The following is a 19,831-nucleotide window of genomic DNA, read 5'->3' as shown; positions in this document are numbered from 1 at the left end:
GCTTTGTTCTAATCGCGATATAGAATAACGTTAGTGTCTGTAAACGGACAAATAGCATATCCTACTGTTTAAATGTGAATTATGTTTCTCTCTCTGTGTGTGTGTGTGTGTGTGTGTGTGTGTGTGTGTGTGTGTGTGTGTGTGTGTGTGTGTGTGTGTGTGTGTGTGTGTGTGTGTGTGTGTGTGTGTGTGTGTGTGTGTGTGTGTGTGTGTGTGTGTGTGTGTGTGTGTGTGTGTGTGTGTGTGTGTGTGTGTGAATGAATGAATGAACGCACAGATACGCACTGTTACAGACGAAATAAAAGAACATTTCTTTGACTAGTTTTGGATAAAGTTTTTCAAATCAAATAAGCTTCAAAATAAAGACATCAAATAAGCTTATGTTTTGTCAATAAACTAATCAACTAAGATGTTTGTTCCAATGCAAGCTATATCAAAATAATGAATCCTCAACTTTGAAATATGTATGATCAAACTAAGACATTTATGGAAAAAGACTATTTTTTCTTTTCAAGATGTTTCCAACTCTAACTTTGAACTTTGAACTGAAATAAAACCATGTCTATATGGTGAAGGGTGTGTGATAGAAGTGTCCAGACGTATGCACCCAGTATTTTCCTTATATAAATCCAAACAATCTAAAAGCCATTCTTTTTTAAATCTCCTCATTCTTTGTGCAAGGCTTCTGTAAGGATATGGCCTGATAGCACCTAATAGGGCCATTATGGGGAGGGTCTTTGTCTTTCTCAGGTGTGAAATGCCACACATATTAATGAGAGATCAAGCCCCCTGCATAAAGCTTTCTCAAACAAAACACGTCATTAAAAATGTAAAAGACTTTATTGACTTATCTGAATGAGCAGTCAGGATGATTCTCACATAGTTTTGGAGCAAATATTCTAGGCTATGTGATACAATTTTCAAAAGTCTTGTGAAGAAATAATCAATATGTGTTTTGTGGTCTTATTTCAGCAACTTTCATTTTTATTTTTTTCAATAACCACGCATAAACATTATTCTATTAAAAATACAAACATGTACATACATGTTGCTCACTTATCATGGTAGTCCCGTCTGTGCTATATAGAGTGAATTTACACCTTTGCCATTAACATGTTTATAAATAACTGAAAAAAGCACAAATGTCAGTGCATGTCAAAACATCCCAAGGGCCCCAAAAACACTCTGGTCCCCAGAGGGTTAAAATAAAACCAGATGTTTATGCTGCTGAGTTCCCACAAAAGTGATGTCACTTCCTGTAGGATGATGTCATTCAGGAACTGACTTTTGCGAAAGATTAGGATTTAAAGCGATATGGATGTCACAATGCCTATAATCAATATAGCTTGAAAAGAAAACTATAAATTGATTTAATAAAACGTAGTTTACTTTATTTATTGATTCAGTATTTCCACATATGATATACATCATGGGCTTCACAGAAGGAATGACTCGCGTGATGCAGACGTTCCTCGTTTCACTCACTGAAACCCAGCGTTACTATCTCACTATCTGAGCTTTTTGTTGTGCCCTTGAAAAATGAATCGCATTTTCCAGTCTCGCAAATCTGTTTACTATTCATCATGAAACACGCTTGAAGTGTCGCTCGCTCCTCCTTTGTAGTAAATTGAAACATTCAGAGTGTTTTGTGCTCAAATGAGATGAGATTTCTGGGAATGGCTTGTTCTATGGCGATTGCGTTGTTGTAATTTGAAGAAAATAACACGTCTGATCTGAGAAATATGGAAAACGCTCACAAAAGTCATCAAATTAAATGAATGCTTTGTTGCTGACTTCTGAGGATTCGTGATTACGTTTAATTGCAGTGTTCATGCAGTGTTCGTTAGCTGAAATAATAGACAGGAAGCTTAGCCTGAGGAGCCCTGAGCGCCGTTTCCAGTCCCCAGAGTGCCGGCTCTCTCCATTTCTCACAGATATCCGCTCATCTCCGCCCTACTGGCAGTCTACAGCATGTAAATGATCTGCGGCGGGATTCAGGTGCAGGTACTACTGAGATCTGATCTGGGAACGGTGTCATGTGTAGATGGCAACGGCATTTATGTGCAAATATGGGGAATTCTAGTCATTCTGTCCTAATCAGCATTTTTATTTACTGGGAATCTTTAATAACTTTTGGGCCGGCCAGTTTTGATCCCTTAAGAAGCCTATGGAGGAGTGAGACAGGTCTCAGATTTAATCAAAAATATCTTAATTTGTGTTCTGAAGATGAACGAAAGTCTTACGGGGTTTGAACAACATGAGGGTGAGTAATTACTGTCAGAATTTTCATTTTTGGGTGAACTAACCCTTTAATGTAAGTAAAATATTACTGTTTTTGCTTGGAAAAGATTTTTTTTTTTTTTTAATCTGCATTCATATTAGCATATTTATTCTAAAAACTTAATTATGGACTTGTGTTTTTTGGTGGGGGGTTGAAATGTCAGCGTTCTTTAGATGCATCATAAGATGAATCTTACAAATGTGTCCAAGTCACATGTTTTAGACACAATAGTCCTAAAGGTTTGTGTGTGTATAGAAACTAATGCATGTAAAACTGTGTGTATCAAGTGTGCGTGTTTTTATACACTTTTGCACAAAAATATGAAGCAGCACAACTGTTTTCAGCATTGATAATAATGAGAAATGCAGCAAATCAGCATATTAGAATGATTTCTGAAGGATCATGTGACACTAAAGTCTGGAGTAATTTCAAAGTTTGTATTGCATTTTTGTTCAAAAAAATGCAGCCTTGTTGAGCATAAGAGACTTCTTTTAAAAACATTAACATTACTTATCCCAAACGTTTGACTGCAGTATACATTTAAGATGTTCAAGTATAACATTTGATCTTATAAGGACACCCAGAGAATGTGATTTTTGCGTACATGTAGTTTGTTATTCCTATTTTTTGGGGAGGGGGGGAATTTAGAATAAATTTTAGTAAGAAAGTTATTGATGAATCATGATAAGTTTGCAGATTTCACACACTAATAATTTGTGGAGTTTTTACCTTGAGATTCACTCTAGTAAATGTAACCACAGTTCACCTGTGTTCTTCCAGTCACTGCCAAAGTGCTCACAGTAAAATCCTGCAGACCACATTTCCTGTTGAACAGGAAACTATTAATCACGTCCAGTTGAAACAGCACTGGGTCATTAATACGGGGACACACGTGTCTTTCCGGAAATCCCTGCTGTATAAATCCTGGATCTGACCCAGAATACCTGACCATACGCTGGCTGACCTCACATCTGCTGCGGTCTGGTCTGATCAAATATCACAGAATATCCTCTATTAAAGTCACCATGAAATCAGAATAGAGATTTTGAATTTTTTATGGAATATCGCAGGGTAATGATTCATTTTGTTTTAAATTCATGTACCCTCTTAATCTTTTATCAAAATAACTTCCCCTCCCTCTTACAGCGACATCTCTTCTCTGATGATGTGTTCACTGGCGCGAGGGCGGGGCAAGCTGTCAATCACATGACAATCCACCAATAGCAAACCACAACCATCCAATCAATTCCCAATGGACAAAATCAAGTCCCGCCCGACATTTTTTCTTGTTCGAGATGCAGTTTAACTTGGATACATGTCACAATAGGGGAAAAAGATGATCGCAACTTCCGTTTCGTGCCGACTTTAACTGCGTCTGTCTCTATTACAGCCCACAAGCCCAAAGTTCGGGAAGGCAGATTCCTACGAGAAGCTGGAAAAGCTCGGAGAGGGATCCTACGCAACCGTATACAAAGGGAAGAGCAAGTGAGTTCTGTGCAACCATGCACCTCATTTCCATACAGACACACTGTTTAGTAAAAAAACTGAGAGCAAAGAAGGCAGCAGATAATTATAATATGAATGAAATAATTTTTCATATTGCTGCAATAAAATCCGAGAGCCGGAGAGAGCTTTTCTTCCAGAGCATGAAATGGCACATGTTGTATGAAATCCTTTCAGACAGAGAGCGTGTAACGCTGCTTGTTTTTCCTTGATGATTACTTTTATAAATTTAAATCTGGAAAATAACATTTCAGCCAGCGTGAAATGAATTGTGCATTATTGGCAGTGTTTTTCATAGTAATGATGCTATTGTGTGCAAGTTCTTTTGATTGGTGGAGTTCATTTATTTCTCATCTTGACCTCTGTGTTAAGATTCACTCCACTGCCTCTAAATTGCATTTCATTGACTTAACAGTAAATCAGTAAATTGTGTTCCTGGTCTTAATTTGTGTTCCATTTTATTTCAAACCACACCAAAAGTTTTCATTCATCATCAATCTCTGTTATTAAACAACATTCTGTCATATACAGTAGAGACATTTACACCATCCAGTCAATTCACACGAGATAAAATCATTTCCCATATAGGGCCCAATGAAATATGTTTTCTTTTTTACAACATTCTATTTTCCATTTGAATACAGTATTTCTGGGTTAAATTGCAATCTTCAAAAAGCATGCTAACCAAGTGAATTCATAAAACTGTAACAGTTTAATAATTCATTAAAAATGTAACAATAATAGATCCTTATGAAAATAGTTTCATTTTTTCCCTTTAAACTTTTATTTTATTTTATTTTTCCAAAGTTCTGTGATGTCCGTTACAATTTTTCTGGGTTCTGTAATCTTTATTAACTTTATTAGTAATCAAATATTTTTTTTTTGTATTTTTGTTGTTGAGTAAATTAAATGTATATTATATTTATTTATTATGTATTTAATTTAGGGCTGTCAAACGATTAATCGCGATTAATCGCATCCAAAATAAAAGTTTGTGTTTACATAATATATGTGTGTTTACTGTGTATAATAATTATTAATACATAAATATCCACACATGCATGTGTATTTAAGAAATATTTGCATGTGTATATACTTTATATAGACTGAATGTAGCCTATATATAATGTATATTTTATATAAATATAAACATTTTATATATAAATAACATATTTTTCTTAAATATATACATGTGTGTATTTATATACAAAATAATTATACACAGTACACACACATATATTATGTAAACACAAACTTTTATTTTGTATGCGATTAATCGTGATTAATCGTTTGACAGCCCTAATTTAATTATAATATATTATGTATATTTCTGGGGGGGTTTTTTTACCCTGAATATACTGTTTAACTCTGCTGTATTAATTAATTAATTATTTATATATTTATATATATACAATACATACATACAAATTAATTAATTAATTTATACCTTAAAATGCTATGTAAGTCGCTTTGGATAAAATATATATTTTTTATCAATTCACACATTTCCTGGGAATCAAACCTATGATGTGCTGTTTGAACTATAGGAACAAATATACGATACATTCTTTTTTATGGATCAGTCCTGTAATACAGATGAATATGAAGTGTAAAACATGTCATGTGGTGTGTTTGCAGGGTGAACGGGAAGCTGGTTGCGTTGAAAGTGATTCGTCTGCAGGAGGAAGAGGGAACTCCTTTCACAGCGATCAGAGAGGGTGAGTGAACACGACACGACCTTTCTCTTCATAATGCATGGAGCTCATTTGAGGCGCTAATAAAAACAGTAGCATTTTTAGGGCTGGGTTGAAAATATCGATTTCTCATTTTGATGAACCGGCATCAATTCTTAAATCCCCAGAATTGATCTTTTAATCTGTGCTGTTTTCAGTTGATGCATGAACAAAACTTATTTGCTCTAAAAACCTGCCATCCAATAATCTTTCTACTTTTGATATGAAACATATTCTCAGCTTTCAAATTCTGTCAATTTATTAAGAAATTCAAAGTGACCACCAAATTGGACATTCAGTGACCATAAACTTGATAGTTAGCTAGAAAAATAATTCTAGAGATGAGCATTTTGATAAATATATGCACTATATTACATATTCATTATTTTTAATTCAACCTGTTCTTCAATATTGAATGTACTATGTTTGAATAAATCAATCAGGAAAACAAGTTTTTATGACAGCCACCATTTACATGTTTATATTTCAAAAACCAATTGTGGAAGAGACATAATAATTATAAAAAAAAAAAATAAAAAAAAAAAAAAATTAAACTACCTTATGTGCAATTCAAATGTTCATATACAAATCAGTTGTTAATTTGAACCCTTAATTTTATAGTAATGTACCGGCTGACAGGGTTCCCTGTATAGTTTAGTATTTATTTATTTTTCATGAGGAAAAATGGACATGCACTGTACTTGATATCCAAATTAACCCATATCGAATTGAATCTAATCGCAAGCTTGCGAATTGAAATTGCATCGGATCGTACTTTTTTTTTGTCAATATCCAACCCTAATAATTAAAAAAAATATTTATAAGCATTTTAGTGTGGCCTTCACATAACAAATAATTCCTTACACCTAAAAGTGTCCGCTGTTGCATAGGCGTTTCCACTCTCCAGCAGAGCTCTCAGGGAAGCGGAGCAGATTGTGAAGGTGTGAGATTTTCGCTGCTCTCACCTTCACCACCGTCACATGCATTTTAATTGCGATGAGAGAGTGCTGGTGTGTTTTTGATCTGTGTGATCCGGGGCTGATCATCGCAGAGCTCCTGCGCTCTTCCCCGGTGAGCGGCTCAAAAAAGGGCTTTGAAAATTGAACTAATTCAGCAATTACTGGAGATGTTTAAGCTGGCAGAACGTGTGTGGAATGACTACGGGATGTGAGAGGAAAACATCGGCTCATTCACACACTGTTCACAAACCTAGTGAGCGAACTACATAGGCAGCATTTTAAGGGCCAGATGTACTTAACAGGGCAAATTAGCGAGAGACTGCAATCCCATAAAAGAGCAGATGGGAGTGGAGGTGATCTACTGACAATGTGCAAATTAAGAAGAAGGGAAAGGGAAAGTTCAGCTGCAAAAATAACTGTCAAAACCTTTTCATCGCTAATTTCTTCACTGTGTGTCTTTAGTAAATCCTGACAGTAGTTTTAAATGACAAAATAGGGTCTGGGCTGAAGCAAGCTGTTAGTAAATCGGCCTCTAAGATGACATGGAGTCTGTTAGACTGGAAAACTGTTTTCAAAATATTTCCATGTATTTCTTGCAGTGAATCTCTAATTTGAGTTTGAGAACAGATCGTGATTTGAACAACATATTCAGTGATTATATTGTATATCATATTAATCTGTGTTGAACACGTGTGCTGGTGTTGAAGTTTGAGTGTTTCTATAGAGCGAACTATAGAATGGACTCTAATAAATCAGCTGGACCTTGATTATTTACACAATGACATGAAAATGAGAAACGGTAGTAATTAAGAGCTAAAATTAGGATTGACAGTCAGCTTTCATATTTTAATCTTTTTTTTTAGTAATCATTTTAACTAAGAAGTGTCATTTGATCAAATCCATTGATGATTTTTGTGCTGTTGATTTTCCATTAGGAACATTTCAGGAAATAACATTTCCTGTAGGATTATGTCATTCAGGAACTAGCTTTAGTTAGTTAAAGAGATTTTTAAAAACAGGATGGAAAGTGATATTGACGCAATATTGAGTGATTAATGATTTAATACAACTTTATCATCAAAGCATATAAAATCAATTGAATTACTAAAAACTAACAGTTTAATAATTTATAAAACATTTAGCAATATTGAAAATTCCATTTTATTTTTCCCAATATATGTGTTGTTGTCCTATTAAATTTGTCTGGATTCACTTTCATTATGATTTAATACAACTATAATATAATCATCAACACCATCTGTGGTAAACGAATAAATTCATAAAACGTTTAAATGTACTCTTTTGGCGTGGTTAATAAACAGAACTGGCTGCCTCTTGCAGAAGAACACTGTAACCGAAGCTTCTTTCCTCTCTTTATCTATATGACGAGTCTCTGTCTAAAATAGTCAGAATATAAACAATTATTATAGGTGTATCGTAGTGATTCAGGATAAGACAAACTCATAATTTTTTAACAAAAAAAGGTTACATTTTGTGTACCTTTAAAATAAAACCAGATGTTTATGCTGCTGAGTTCCCACAAAAGTGATGTCACTTCCTGTAGGATGATGTCATTCAGGAACTGACTTTTGCGAAAGATTAGGATTTAAAGCGATATGGATGTCACAATGCCTATAATCAATATAGCTTGAAAAGAAAACTATAAATTGATTTAATAAAACGTAGTTTACTTTATTTATTGATTCAGTATTTCCACATATGATATACATCATGGGCTTCACAGAAGGAATGACTCGCGTGATGCAGACGTTCCTCGTTTCACTCACTGAAACCCAGCGTTACTATCTCACTATCTGAGCTTTTTGTTGTGCCCTTGAAAAATGAATCGCATTTTCCAGTCTCGCAAATCTGTTTACTATTCATCATGAAACACGCTTGAAGTGTCGCTCGCTCCTCCTTTGTAGTAAATTGAAACATTCAGAGTGTTTTGTGCTCAAATGAGATGAGATTTCTGGGAATGGCTTGTTCTATGGCGATTGCGTTGTTGTAATTTGAAGAAAATAACACGTCTGATCTGAGAAATATGGAAAACGCTCACAAAAGTCATCAAATTAAATGAATGCTTTGTTGCTGACTTCTGAGGATTCGTGATTACGTTTAATTGCAGTGTTCATGCAGTGTTCGTTAGCTGAAATAATAGACAGGAAGCTTAGCCTGAGGAGCCCTGAGCGCCGTTTCCAGTCCCCAGAGTGCCGGCTCTCTCCATTTCTCACAGATATCCGCTCATCTCCGCCCTACTGGCAGTCTACAGCATGTAAATGATCTGCGGCGGGATTCAGGTGCAGGTACTACTGAGATCTGATCTGGGAACGGTGTCATGTGTAGATGGCAACGGCATTTATGTGCAAATATGGGGAATTCTAGTCATTCTGTCCTAATCAGCATTTTTATTTACTGGGAATCTTTAAAGACACACACACACACACACACACACACATGTCTGGTTTACTATCTTTGTGAGGACTCTCCATAGATGTAATGGTTTTTATACTGTACAAAATGTATATTCTCTCCCCTTACACTGCCCCTATCCCTAACCCTACCCATCACAGGAAACATTCTGCATTTTTACATTTTTTCAAAAAAAAAAAAATTCTGTATGATTTATAAGCGTGTTTACCCATGGGGACCTCAATTTAGGTCCCCACAGTGACACGAGTCCCCATCAGTCTGTGTTCATTCAGGTTTAAGTCCCCACCGTGATAGAAAAACATGTACACACACACGTTGGGTTTTCATGTTTTATGGGGATTTCCATAGATATAATGTTTTTATACTGTACAAACTGTATCTTCTATCGCCCTACACTAACCCTACCCATCACAGAGAACTTTCTGCATTTTTACATTTTCAAATAACATCACTTAGAATGATTTATAAGCTGTTTTCCTCATGAGGACCAAAAAATTTCCTCACAAGGAAAAGGATTTCGGATATTGCCGTCTTTGCGGGTGATATGGGTTTACCAGGCCACACATCCACAAAGATAGTAATACCATTTGTTTGGCCCCATGAGAAAAATGGCTTATAAATCATACAGAATGGTTTAAAAAAAAAAAAAGAAGAAAAAAAAAGTAGAAATGCCAAAGTTTTTTGTGATTTAGTAGGTAGGTTTAGGGGATAGAATATACAGTTTGTACAGTATAAAAATCATTATGTAAATGGATTGTCGCCATAAAACATGAAAACCTGTGCGGGTGTATGTATTAATAACTATAAAAAATTCATGTGGCACTTCATTTCACACTGAAAAAGTGAAAGGTAAATAAAAACCTTTTTTACAAAATGATTCATTAGTATTATAATTATCAACGCATGGAAAACCTGTAAATATCAGGGAGACATAAAGCTGTTTTAATATATTAATCTAAGGAATTGGTGCCTGACAGATAAATGGACATCCTCTTTTGCAGTTTCTACATTTAAAAAAATTCAACTTAAAAACGTAAGTTCAGTTGCTGCCTCAATTTTTTTTAAAGTATAATCAGAGACTATTTATAATCAACTTAGTTGTACAAGTCACTTAAATTATATTAAACTGACTTAAAAAATGTAAAAACATAAGGTGCCTTGACTCATTTTTTACAGTGTATGTAATTTTAAAATGCACTTATGCAGTTTTCATGAGTCTCAAACACTCATTGGTCAGATTGTGTTAATGAAGCGTGTGTGTTTCTCTCCAGCGTCTCTGCTGAAAGGCCTGAAGCATTCGAACATAGTGCTGCTCCACGACATCATCCACACGAAGGAAACCCTGACGCTGGTGTTTGAGTATGTGGTGAGTATCAGACATGCTGACCGGATGAAAATCAAACCTCTGCTGGCGGACAACGGCTCGCATTTGATTATTTTATAAATAGTTTTTAATTCATTTTATTTTCTGTAACTCCACTCCAAAATGTCAGAGTACTTTTATGTCACGTAACCACACATCTACTGTTCCTGGGCCTCATGGAGCTGGTCTGGTCTCCTGTTTCTGAATAGTTTTGAAAGGTTTAAATGTGCTTTAGTCAGCATTACTTTACCCCGGGATTTTTCTTATGCTTTGAACCTGGTGCCTGAACCGATCGGCCTCTTTATATGTGCCCGATCCTGCAGCTCTGGCACCGTTTTTATTAGCAAACTGTTTTTCTAACTCTTTCAAAGCCCTGCTCTTCATCTGTGGCTCACAGCGACGGGAACGTCTCACTGTTTTACACACAGACCTGCAATGAGACGCAGCCGCAGGCGTCAGAGCTGCGAATTGAAGCACATAGGAATAATTCAGCCATTTACTCGCCCTCGTGTCGTTCTGTCCCTGAATGACTTTCTGTCTTTCTTTCTTCTTTGAAACACAAAAACAGATTTCAGGCAGAATGTCCAAGCTTCTGTTTTCCATATTATAATGCAACTGCACAGTGATTTATACTGTCAAGCTCTAGAAATCACCTTTAAGACGTACAGACTATACTTTTTTAAGTGTTCTAAAGTCATAGTATAGATTGAAAAAATAAGTGTTTAAGTTTTGAAATAAGAACTGTGGTCCTAGTCACTTCCTACTAATTATAATAACATGAAATAAACATGAATGAACATCCGAAGATATGTTGTTTCAACCACGGAAATTCGTCAATACACTCACAAGTCCGCCGACGTACTAACTCTCCTGTCTGGTTTGTTTGACGGAGAAAAATGGCGGATTCAGCGTTATGATTATAGTCACATCACCTGTCAATCACACTCTTGAGTTCCGGATGTAAAAACTCCATTCATTTTTTCCATAGGGGAACTGATTTTGAATGGTAACTTATAAACCTTTTAAAGACAGACCTACTGTGAGCTAAGGTTGTTAGTTGATAGCATTTGCTTCTGTTGAAGCCATCAGCGCATTATTTCAGCTTTTTTTTTATTTAACAGCAGAATTCCTAGTGATGAACTACATTACCCATGATGCTGCACAGAAAATTACACCAAACAGAGTATAAAAAAGCAACACGCTCCAAAATAGCTCTTCAGTTCCACCCACTCCCAAATGAGTTCTTTTATATTTCTCTATTGTTTTTAATTCGATTATGCTGTTCTCAATGCTTCATGGGATTGTAGTTCCTTCCCTCATTAAAACTGTTAAGTTAACAGTCTTGTATCTTTGTATTTTTGTTCGATTTTCAAAAACTTTTTTGCTTCAAATCAAGGTCTGTAGTGTTAGGAATCACCTCATGACTTATAGCTCTTTAATGAAGAATATTTTTAAATCCCTATGAGAAAAATTTATGAAAAAACTTCTGGAACCAGTGCAGCTGAAAAAGGGGGCAGGCTCTGTTGCACTATAACTATATTTTTTAGGCAAACTATTCCTTTAATGAAAATGAAGGTGTTCAATCTGAAAGTTATATGCAAAAATAGGGAGAGATATAAAAAGTTTGCAGATTGTAAGGTTGTGAATGTGAGAAGGATGTTAGGAGCACTAGTGTGATAAATCATTACAGTTCCCATTTGCCTCTGCGCTCTATTAAAGGTCCCGCTTGTCTGAAGCAGGTACAGAAATGCCAGTTTAATTGTTAATGAGCCTCCGGGACGATCCTGTAGGGAACGTCTGGTCAGGAGGTTCAGCTTCTCTTCCCTGCTGGGAAAAAATCAGCAGCCTAAGGCTGGTTCTGGCTGGTTTCACGTCTCTTGGATTTTATTTTATGTTTGTTGTACATTTTTGATAATTATATATAATAACTAAATAAATTAAAAGAAAATTAAAATAAATAACTTAAATGACATTTATTTTTATTATTTATTAGAATTTTTTTTTTTTTATTGGATATGATGCCATCTGTTTTTTGTGAAAATTGTGCTTTATAGTTTAAATCCATGAAGAGCTCAAGACTTGTGCACAATGATAAAATTAGTTTTTGACAAAGGTTAAAATAAATGAGAAGCGTTGTGAAAGCACAGTAACGGCGTTCACAGATCCAGACAGGATTTCTCACAGGAACCCCTGAGTTAGATGTTAAACACATTTGATTTAGATAGATTTTTTTTTCTTTTTACTACTTTCCTTTACTTCCAGTTTTCTTCTGCTGTAGTGTTCACTCATGAATACTGATCTGTACAGTAAGCAAAAGCAGACACTGAGCTGAGGGTCAGGAGAACATGCACTAACTCAATAACTCAATGCTTTCATGTTCTCAGCGAATGCTGTTCTTAACATAAAAATAATTGTCCACTCAAAGGATGCACTTGATTTTAATAAAGTGCACTTTTAAATTGACAGGAGCTAATTGGTCCTAGGGAAGGAAAGAGAAATGCCAAGAAAACCGGTTGTAGGTTTAAACTTGATTTGATGCATCATGCTAGAAAAGAGCATTTGTTAAATGTGTTTTCTCTGAATGTCAATGCACATTGTGACACTGCCTCCCGTCATTGATCCGTGTCACAGTCTAAAGGGAAGATTGGTGCCTTCCCTGATTAGCTTTATATTTTGTGCTATTTTTGCATCTCTGATATAACTTATTACCTTATACTCTGGTAAACAGTGTTTTTTTTCCAGGAATGTATCCTCTCGCTGAATTGGATGAGCGTGAAATTGCGGCTTGAGTCTGATTTATTCATGAGAGCTAAGCAAACACGCCGGGGTGTCAAAGAAAACAATCAAAACGCTAAGATTGGACAACGGCTCAGCTATTGATAGCTTTGGTCCGTTGAGAGATACGAACCATAGCTTAGTTATTAATCTGAGACCACCGCTGTGATCTCATCAGAGTCATTTCGGTGAGAAAATGCACTCGGGCTGAATGCGGACGCATTTAGATGCGGGCCGCGAACAAACAGAGGGTTTCGCAGTGAGGAAATCAATTCATTTTCCACGGCGAGCAGTTAATAATGATTGACGGCGACGGACAGGCATATCTGAAGCCCGCTTGAGTGAGAGACTGCATTATTCATGAAAGGAAACGCGTTTATCCGCGGTGCGGGACGGGTAGCAGCGGGTGTTTGCAAATATCAGCGGCCCTCCAACGCCGCAGGTCTGTGGGCAGAATAAAGGCTGAGGAGAGCATCGTGGGGAATTCTTTCTCCCGTCGACTGTATTTACATGCACAGCCACACGGCCCACAAAGCCTCTCGCACCTTCAGACAATCACGTTATTGAGCCTGTAGAAAGAGGCCGAGAGCTTCTGGTCTCACCAATACAGGGAATTATTTCAGTTTGACACACTGGAAGTGTTTGTGAAGCCATCCGTTTGCATTCTATATATATTAGGGCTGTTGATTTAATGAGTTAATTGAATTAGATAGTCATGGAATTATTAGATTATTAATGCATGTTTTGCCCCGAATAGCACGAGTGCAACAGTTAATAAATAAGAAGTTAATATTGTTATAATTTAGACAATAATTTGCTCAATTTTGAATCCCCGTTTTGAGCGAATCAATCGGGTGAACCAATGATTCAATGGCCCATTCATAAAGACAGACATGGGCCCTGTCCCGAATGGCACACTTCATATGCACTTTCGGTCTTGTGGACTTAGTTACAATGGCTGCAACATGCGCGTGTCTGTTAAGTCCATGAGACCGTAGGGTGTCCCATCTGTCATTTTAGGTCTCAGAAGGGTGCTCCCGAGCATCCCCTTTTCGGTCGATATGCGCCCTCGATGCGCACCTTTGCCGAGCCCGCACTGATGCAAGCCATAGATGCGAGATCCGCAGTAGACTTCTTCCCGCCAGTCAAAGTGGCGTTACGGCACGAAAGTGCGGACTCAGAAGAAGACCACGAGTGCTTAGGGTGTCATTTGGGACAGGGCCGCTGTGTCCTTCCTAGTCCAGACCTTCGGAGGCTTGATTGTATGTTTGTGTGTGTATATATATATATATATATATACACACACCAATCACGGGTACCTAAGAAGTGAAAGTAAACAAGAGAAGCGGGGAGAGAAACAAAGAAAACACACACGCAACACAGGGACGTAACATATATATGTAGGCTACACAATAAAAAATTGTCTATTTTAGTATTTTGAAGAAGTTCACTAGATTTTGTTTAGAGTCTGTGTCTCCTGGCGCTGCCTCATGTCCCTCTTCTCTCTCTCTCTCTCTGTTCAGCACACAGATCTGTGTCAGTACATGGACAAGCATCCCGGGGGTCTCCATCCGGACAACATCAGGGTGAGTGAGATCCTGGTCACTTTGTTTGCTTTGTTTTATCAAGCTTCTTTTAGGGGATTTTGTGATGAAATAGTTCTGGTCAATGGTTGTTCAGTATTTAGTTGTGCTGTTGTCACTTTATTTTATTTTTTTATTCATTTAATAAACATATTATTTTTTAACTTATAAGATCTAGTACGCAACCTGGCAAAATCAGAGAAATTGTCGCTGGTTTTATGATGGTCATAGCATTGAATCTTTCAAGCTTTTTTTCTCCCCGCATTTTCTCCTTGCCTCTAAATGCCATCGGTGGCTTGATTAGCTTGTAGTGTTTGTTTCTTTTGCAGTGTGGATCGGTCTAGTGAGACCATTGTTTCTCGTGGAGTGTACGGTTCTGATTCTGACGCATGGATTGAGTATTTTTCTCAGTCTTGGGTAAAGACCTTCCAGGCCACTCTGATTTCTGTTCCGTTCTGCAATCAGAAGTAGAGCAGAAGTCGTGTGAGTTCAGACTGTGACCCATTTTACCGGCTTCCTCGTCCTCATCTGCCAGTCTGCGTGAAGTCTCTTCAGTTGAGCTCAGATAATCAGACCAGAACCAATGATTTGATCTTTTAAAATGACTTTTGAATGCTGCTTGTGCTCCTCCAGCGAGCGTCTGGCCTGTAACGCGACACTTTCGTGCCCATGTTTAATTGAGCAGTAAGACCACACACTCGCAGAGAAAGTGCAGTGTGTTTTCTGACTTCAGAATGTTTTCTTAGAGTTCAGAAGGAAGAAACGACCTGGGAGAACAGACTTGCGTTTGTCATTTTTGGAATGTCAAAATATTTTCTCATAACCCAATTTAATCTGCACTTTTAATACAGTATACCATATTTTCCGTAATATACGTTTATTTTTTTCATCTGAAATGTGCTGCGACTTAAGGCTGTGACACACCAAGCCGATGCTAAAGAACTAGCGGAGACTCGTTGATTCTCTGATGTTTACAGCAAAATGCTTTATGTGCAAATGCTTCCTCTTAGTACTGTTGGCTAGTTAAAGGAGAACTCCGGCGCAAAATGAACCTTTGGTCTAATTACACATTGTTACCTTGTCAACCGTTATCTGAGATTTGTTTTCATGATTATCGAATGTAAATAGTTTTATCTCTAAAAACAGTTTAGCCTATAAAGCTAGTATAACGCTAGTATATTGGGCATAGTGTAATGACAAATAAAAATCGCTTGTTAATACCACTAACAAGGCTGAAAATAGACCCACACTAACACGGTAGCATAATGAGGGTCCCTACCTTCAAACCGAAGCATTGAGAACTTTGTCAGTGTCCAGACAGTTTAATAAGAAGATATTTTAATCATACAGTCAACTTCGCGTATACAGACAGGAGCCATCTTTGAAATACAGCCTTTACCAGTCGATCTACGAACGCCGATCCAAGCCTGCTGTTCGCGCTCACCTTATCACAACTTATAGCTCGTTCACATTCTCACCAGCGCACTTGGATCGGCGTTCGTAGATCGACTGGTAAAGACTGTATTTCAAAGATGGCTTCTGCCTGCATACGCGAAGTTGACTGTATGTTTAAAATATCTTCTTATTAAACTGTCTGGACACTTACAAAGTTCTCAATGCTTCGGTTTGAAGGTAGGGACCCTCATTATGCTACCGTGTTAGTGTGGGGCTATTTTCAGCCTTGTTAGTGGTATTAACAAGCGATTTTTATTTGTCATTACACTATGCCCAATATACTAGCGTTATACTAGCTTTATAGGCTAAACTGTTTTTAGAGATAAAACTATTTACATTCGATAATCATGAAAACAAATCTCAGATAACGGTTGACTAGGTAACAATGTGTAATTAGACCAAAGGTTCATTTTGCGCCGGAGTTCTCCTTTAAGCTGGAGAAATGCATTTATGAAAATGCTGAGAGAACCCTTTGCGTTTCTTTGTGCAACAAGAAAATGTCACTGTAAATGTTCATTTTGCATCGCCAAAGTTGATATACACAGGCATTTTGCTCCTGCTGGTGGATGTTGTAACGACACCAATTTGCAGGCCAAAAGCTTCAATCTCTATTGACGCATGCATTTAAAAGTAGTCGTATTTTCGGATGAGTAATTGACTGTGGTTTTTACTTGATTTATTTGACATAAATGGACAAAGTTTTTATATGGTAAAAATTCTCCTTGAAATCAATAAAAAAGTGAATTCATGACAATGCTTGCAATGATTTTGTATAAAGTTGCTGTGAAATGAGAGTAATTTATGGTGTGTCAGAGTGAAAGTAAGACGTGATGGAGCGAATGAGGCCATGGAGCAGAAGGCTGGCGGGGAAGCGGGTGTTGCTTATGTAATTCATCAGGTTTTTGTCACTGTGGATTTACATAAATAAAGTATTTATCCCGTTCGCTCCCTCATTGAAATTCAAACCAATAGAGGATTCATGATAAATGACAAGCTGACAGAGAGAGAATGAGAGCGGCTCACCTGAAACAGGAATGGCCCGCAGTCAGAGCCGAGATGTTTCCCTTCGTTCAGTGTTTGCACAGAGATCCGTTTCCAGACGGCTGTAATTTTGGCACATCAGTTCACAATGCCGTGTTGTTGAGCACTCGTTCCCTGACAGGCTGCAAGTTACACCGGTTTCACAACCCTTAAAGAACAGAGCGATGTCACCAGGATTCCTCTGGTTAAATGATATGTATAGGGACAGTGAGATTCGGAGAATCATTTTATGGCTAATATAATGTCCTATTTCTCATGCATTTAGAGCAGTTACGCGTCCTCCACTGAACACCTGGAGAACTTGGCTTAGAAGACCTCGGACTGCTACTTGTGCTACTTTTGGCAAATAGTTCACCAAAAAAGTTACAAAATAAGCATTTTTACTTAGCTGTATTTTCAGGATATTGAGCAATTAACAAAGTTTTATCTGGGCATTATCTGTGTTCACTGAGAACGATTGAAACGGTTCAACTTTTGGAGTCCAATAAATGTAGATCTTAAAACATTGGACCATTAGATCAGTCTACCATATACTGTGTGTGTGTGTGTGTGTGTGTGTGTGTGTGTGTGTGTGTGTGTGTGTGTGTGTGTGTGTGTGTGTGTGTGTGTGTGTGTGTGTGTGTGTGTGTGTGTGTGTGTTAGGGCTGCACGATTTGGGGAAAATTTCATATTGCGATTATTGAGGTCAATATTGCGATATGCGATTGCGATATAATAAAAAAATGGTTTCATGAGTCAACTTGCTTGGTTCTAAAGCAAAATGCACACACAGATTAGTGATAATTCTGAAATGTGTATTTCTCAAGTCAACTCAAACTAGAAACAACAACTAAATGATTGATAACACCTATAATGATCAAAAAGCCATTGATGTCTGGATAAAAATTAATTTAATTTTAATTTAAGTGAACTTCAAACGATCCTCACATAAACCCATAATAAATGTCATATTTACCTGTGCTCTTCCTGTCTAACAGTACAGAAATTGAATAAAGTTATCAAACAGTCTGCCCTGCATAAATTATAAATTATATGGACTAAAATCCTATTTAAAGCTACACAAGTTCTTTGGTCAAGAGCAGTGAGTGTTTTTCTCTGTTCCCTTTGTTCTTTGATTAACTTTACTGACAGAAAGCATTATTGGATGCTGGCCCTTTAAGGGCCCTTACATAGTCAACGCATCGATACGCATACACGTGCGCAAGGCTACACATCGCTACGCTTCGGCCGCCATTATGCGTCGATGCGTAGCCAAATGTGTCATCCTAGTTTTTGATACGCGACGCGCCGATGCACGCAATACTATGCGTTGTCGGTGGGGGCGACATTGCAAGTAATGTACATAAAAAGGTATATTATTATGTTTACAGAAGAAGAAGATTTGAATACAATGGCGGGCGAAGAGGAAAAGTTATGCGAGCTTGTTCGTATACATCCTTTGTTGCCGCCGATGTAAAATCAGCAATATGCACTCCTCTTCAGTTGCCATTTTGATCTGAATATTACGTGACCCGACTCTAGACTCTACTACCCCCTGCTGCGCGATCGGTGTATTGCATTTCACGCATCGCCGGTGACGCTTGTGTACTATGAAAAGGAGCGCGTCGCTCGCGTTGCTTGCTCGCGTTGCTCGCGTTGACTATGTAACGGCCCTAAGAGTTGCTGACAGACGCGGATCTCACACGCGCCTTACGCCGGGTTCACACCGGACGCTGAAGCGACGCGGAACGGAAATTCACGCGCGGTCCGGCGCGTGCCTGTTCACACCAGACGCGTGTTCTTCGCGGAGGTCGACAAGCGCTTCTGCTCAGTTGTTTATTCAGAGCTATTTTTTTTTTTACATCATGGGTAAGTAAATAACCTCATAATATAAATACAACATGTTTCTGTAACCAAGAAGTTTGTGCCTCTCCCTCTCGTTGTTTCCGTTTGTTTGTGTGTTCGCATTTGTCACTCGCGGTATTTTAATTTGAAAATTGCTTTTATTTTGACAATTGACCGGATAGTCGAGTGTTTCTTGGTGTAACTTCCTTCCGGAATTGACGCGGATCACTCGCGGCTCGCGGAAAAAATAGACCAGACGCCGAAACTGGCGCTTCACGGCGCGTGCCGCCTGCGCCGCGCCGCGGCGCTCCGCGTCTGGTGTGAACGACACCATAGGTTAACATGGGCGCCGAAAGGAAGCGGCCTCCGTTCCGCGCCGCTTCCGCGGCGCTTCAGCGTCCGGTGTGAACCCGGCGTTATTCTCTCACAACTCTTTACGACCATCATAAGACTGCTCTTATGTTATGAAGACACTCGACAAATGATATTTTGGCATAATTGTGTGTGTTATTGTTCGTTCACTTCAAGCGGAAAGAGAACTGTATTCTGGCGCGCGGTCTGTGCATGCGCATGATACTGGCGCGCGTCTTTCAGTCAGGACATTCACAGGCAGCGCGCTCTCTTTTGACTTGTCTCGCTGAATGGTTTAAACTTTAAAGCATTCGCGTGAATAAGAGCGGGATCATGTAACACTAGCCAAAGAATGACAAAAAATAACAGATGCTGCGTTAACAGCCCTAATTTGTTTATTTCATATACAATCGCAGTATTTTGCGTCATATAATCGCATCTTGACATCGCATCTTGATATGATTAATCGTGCAGCACTTATATAAATGTAAGATTAATCGCATCTAGCATAAAAGTTTGTGTTTATATAA

General features: G+C 37.8%; 1 protein-coding gene across 4 annotated transcripts in view; it reads left to right on the top strand.

Annotated features, from left to right (window-relative positions):
* The window catches only part of cdk14 (cyclin dependent kinase 14), a 160,778-nt gene that overhangs the window by 57,877 nt on the left and 83,070 nt on the right, over positions 1 to 19,831 (top strand). For all 4 annotated transcript variants that reach the window (XM_056259470.1, XM_056259473.1, XM_056259472.1 and 1 more), the window contains 4 exons: positions 3,672 to 3,766; positions 5,423 to 5,502; positions 10,181 to 10,275; positions 14,571 to 14,633. In XM_056259470.1, the coding sequence (XP_056115445.1) occupies positions 3,672 to 3,766; positions 5,423 to 5,502; positions 10,181 to 10,275; positions 14,571 to 14,633 (333 nt within the window). The remainder of the gene's footprint in view (positions 1 to 3,671; positions 3,767 to 5,422; positions 5,503 to 10,180; positions 10,276 to 14,570; positions 14,634 to 19,831) is intronic.

Source organism: Rhinichthys klamathensis, unplaced genomic scaffold (genome assembly GCF_029890125.1).
Source record: "Rhinichthys klamathensis goyatoka isolate OS25496 unplaced genomic scaffold, OSU_Roscu_1.1 h1tg000168l_1, whole genome shotgun sequence".
In the NCBI taxonomy this organism is placed as follows: domain Eukaryota; kingdom Metazoa; phylum Chordata; class Actinopteri; order Cypriniformes; family Leuciscidae; genus Rhinichthys; species Rhinichthys klamathensis.
This window is presented reverse-complemented; position numbering and strand designations above follow the sequence as displayed.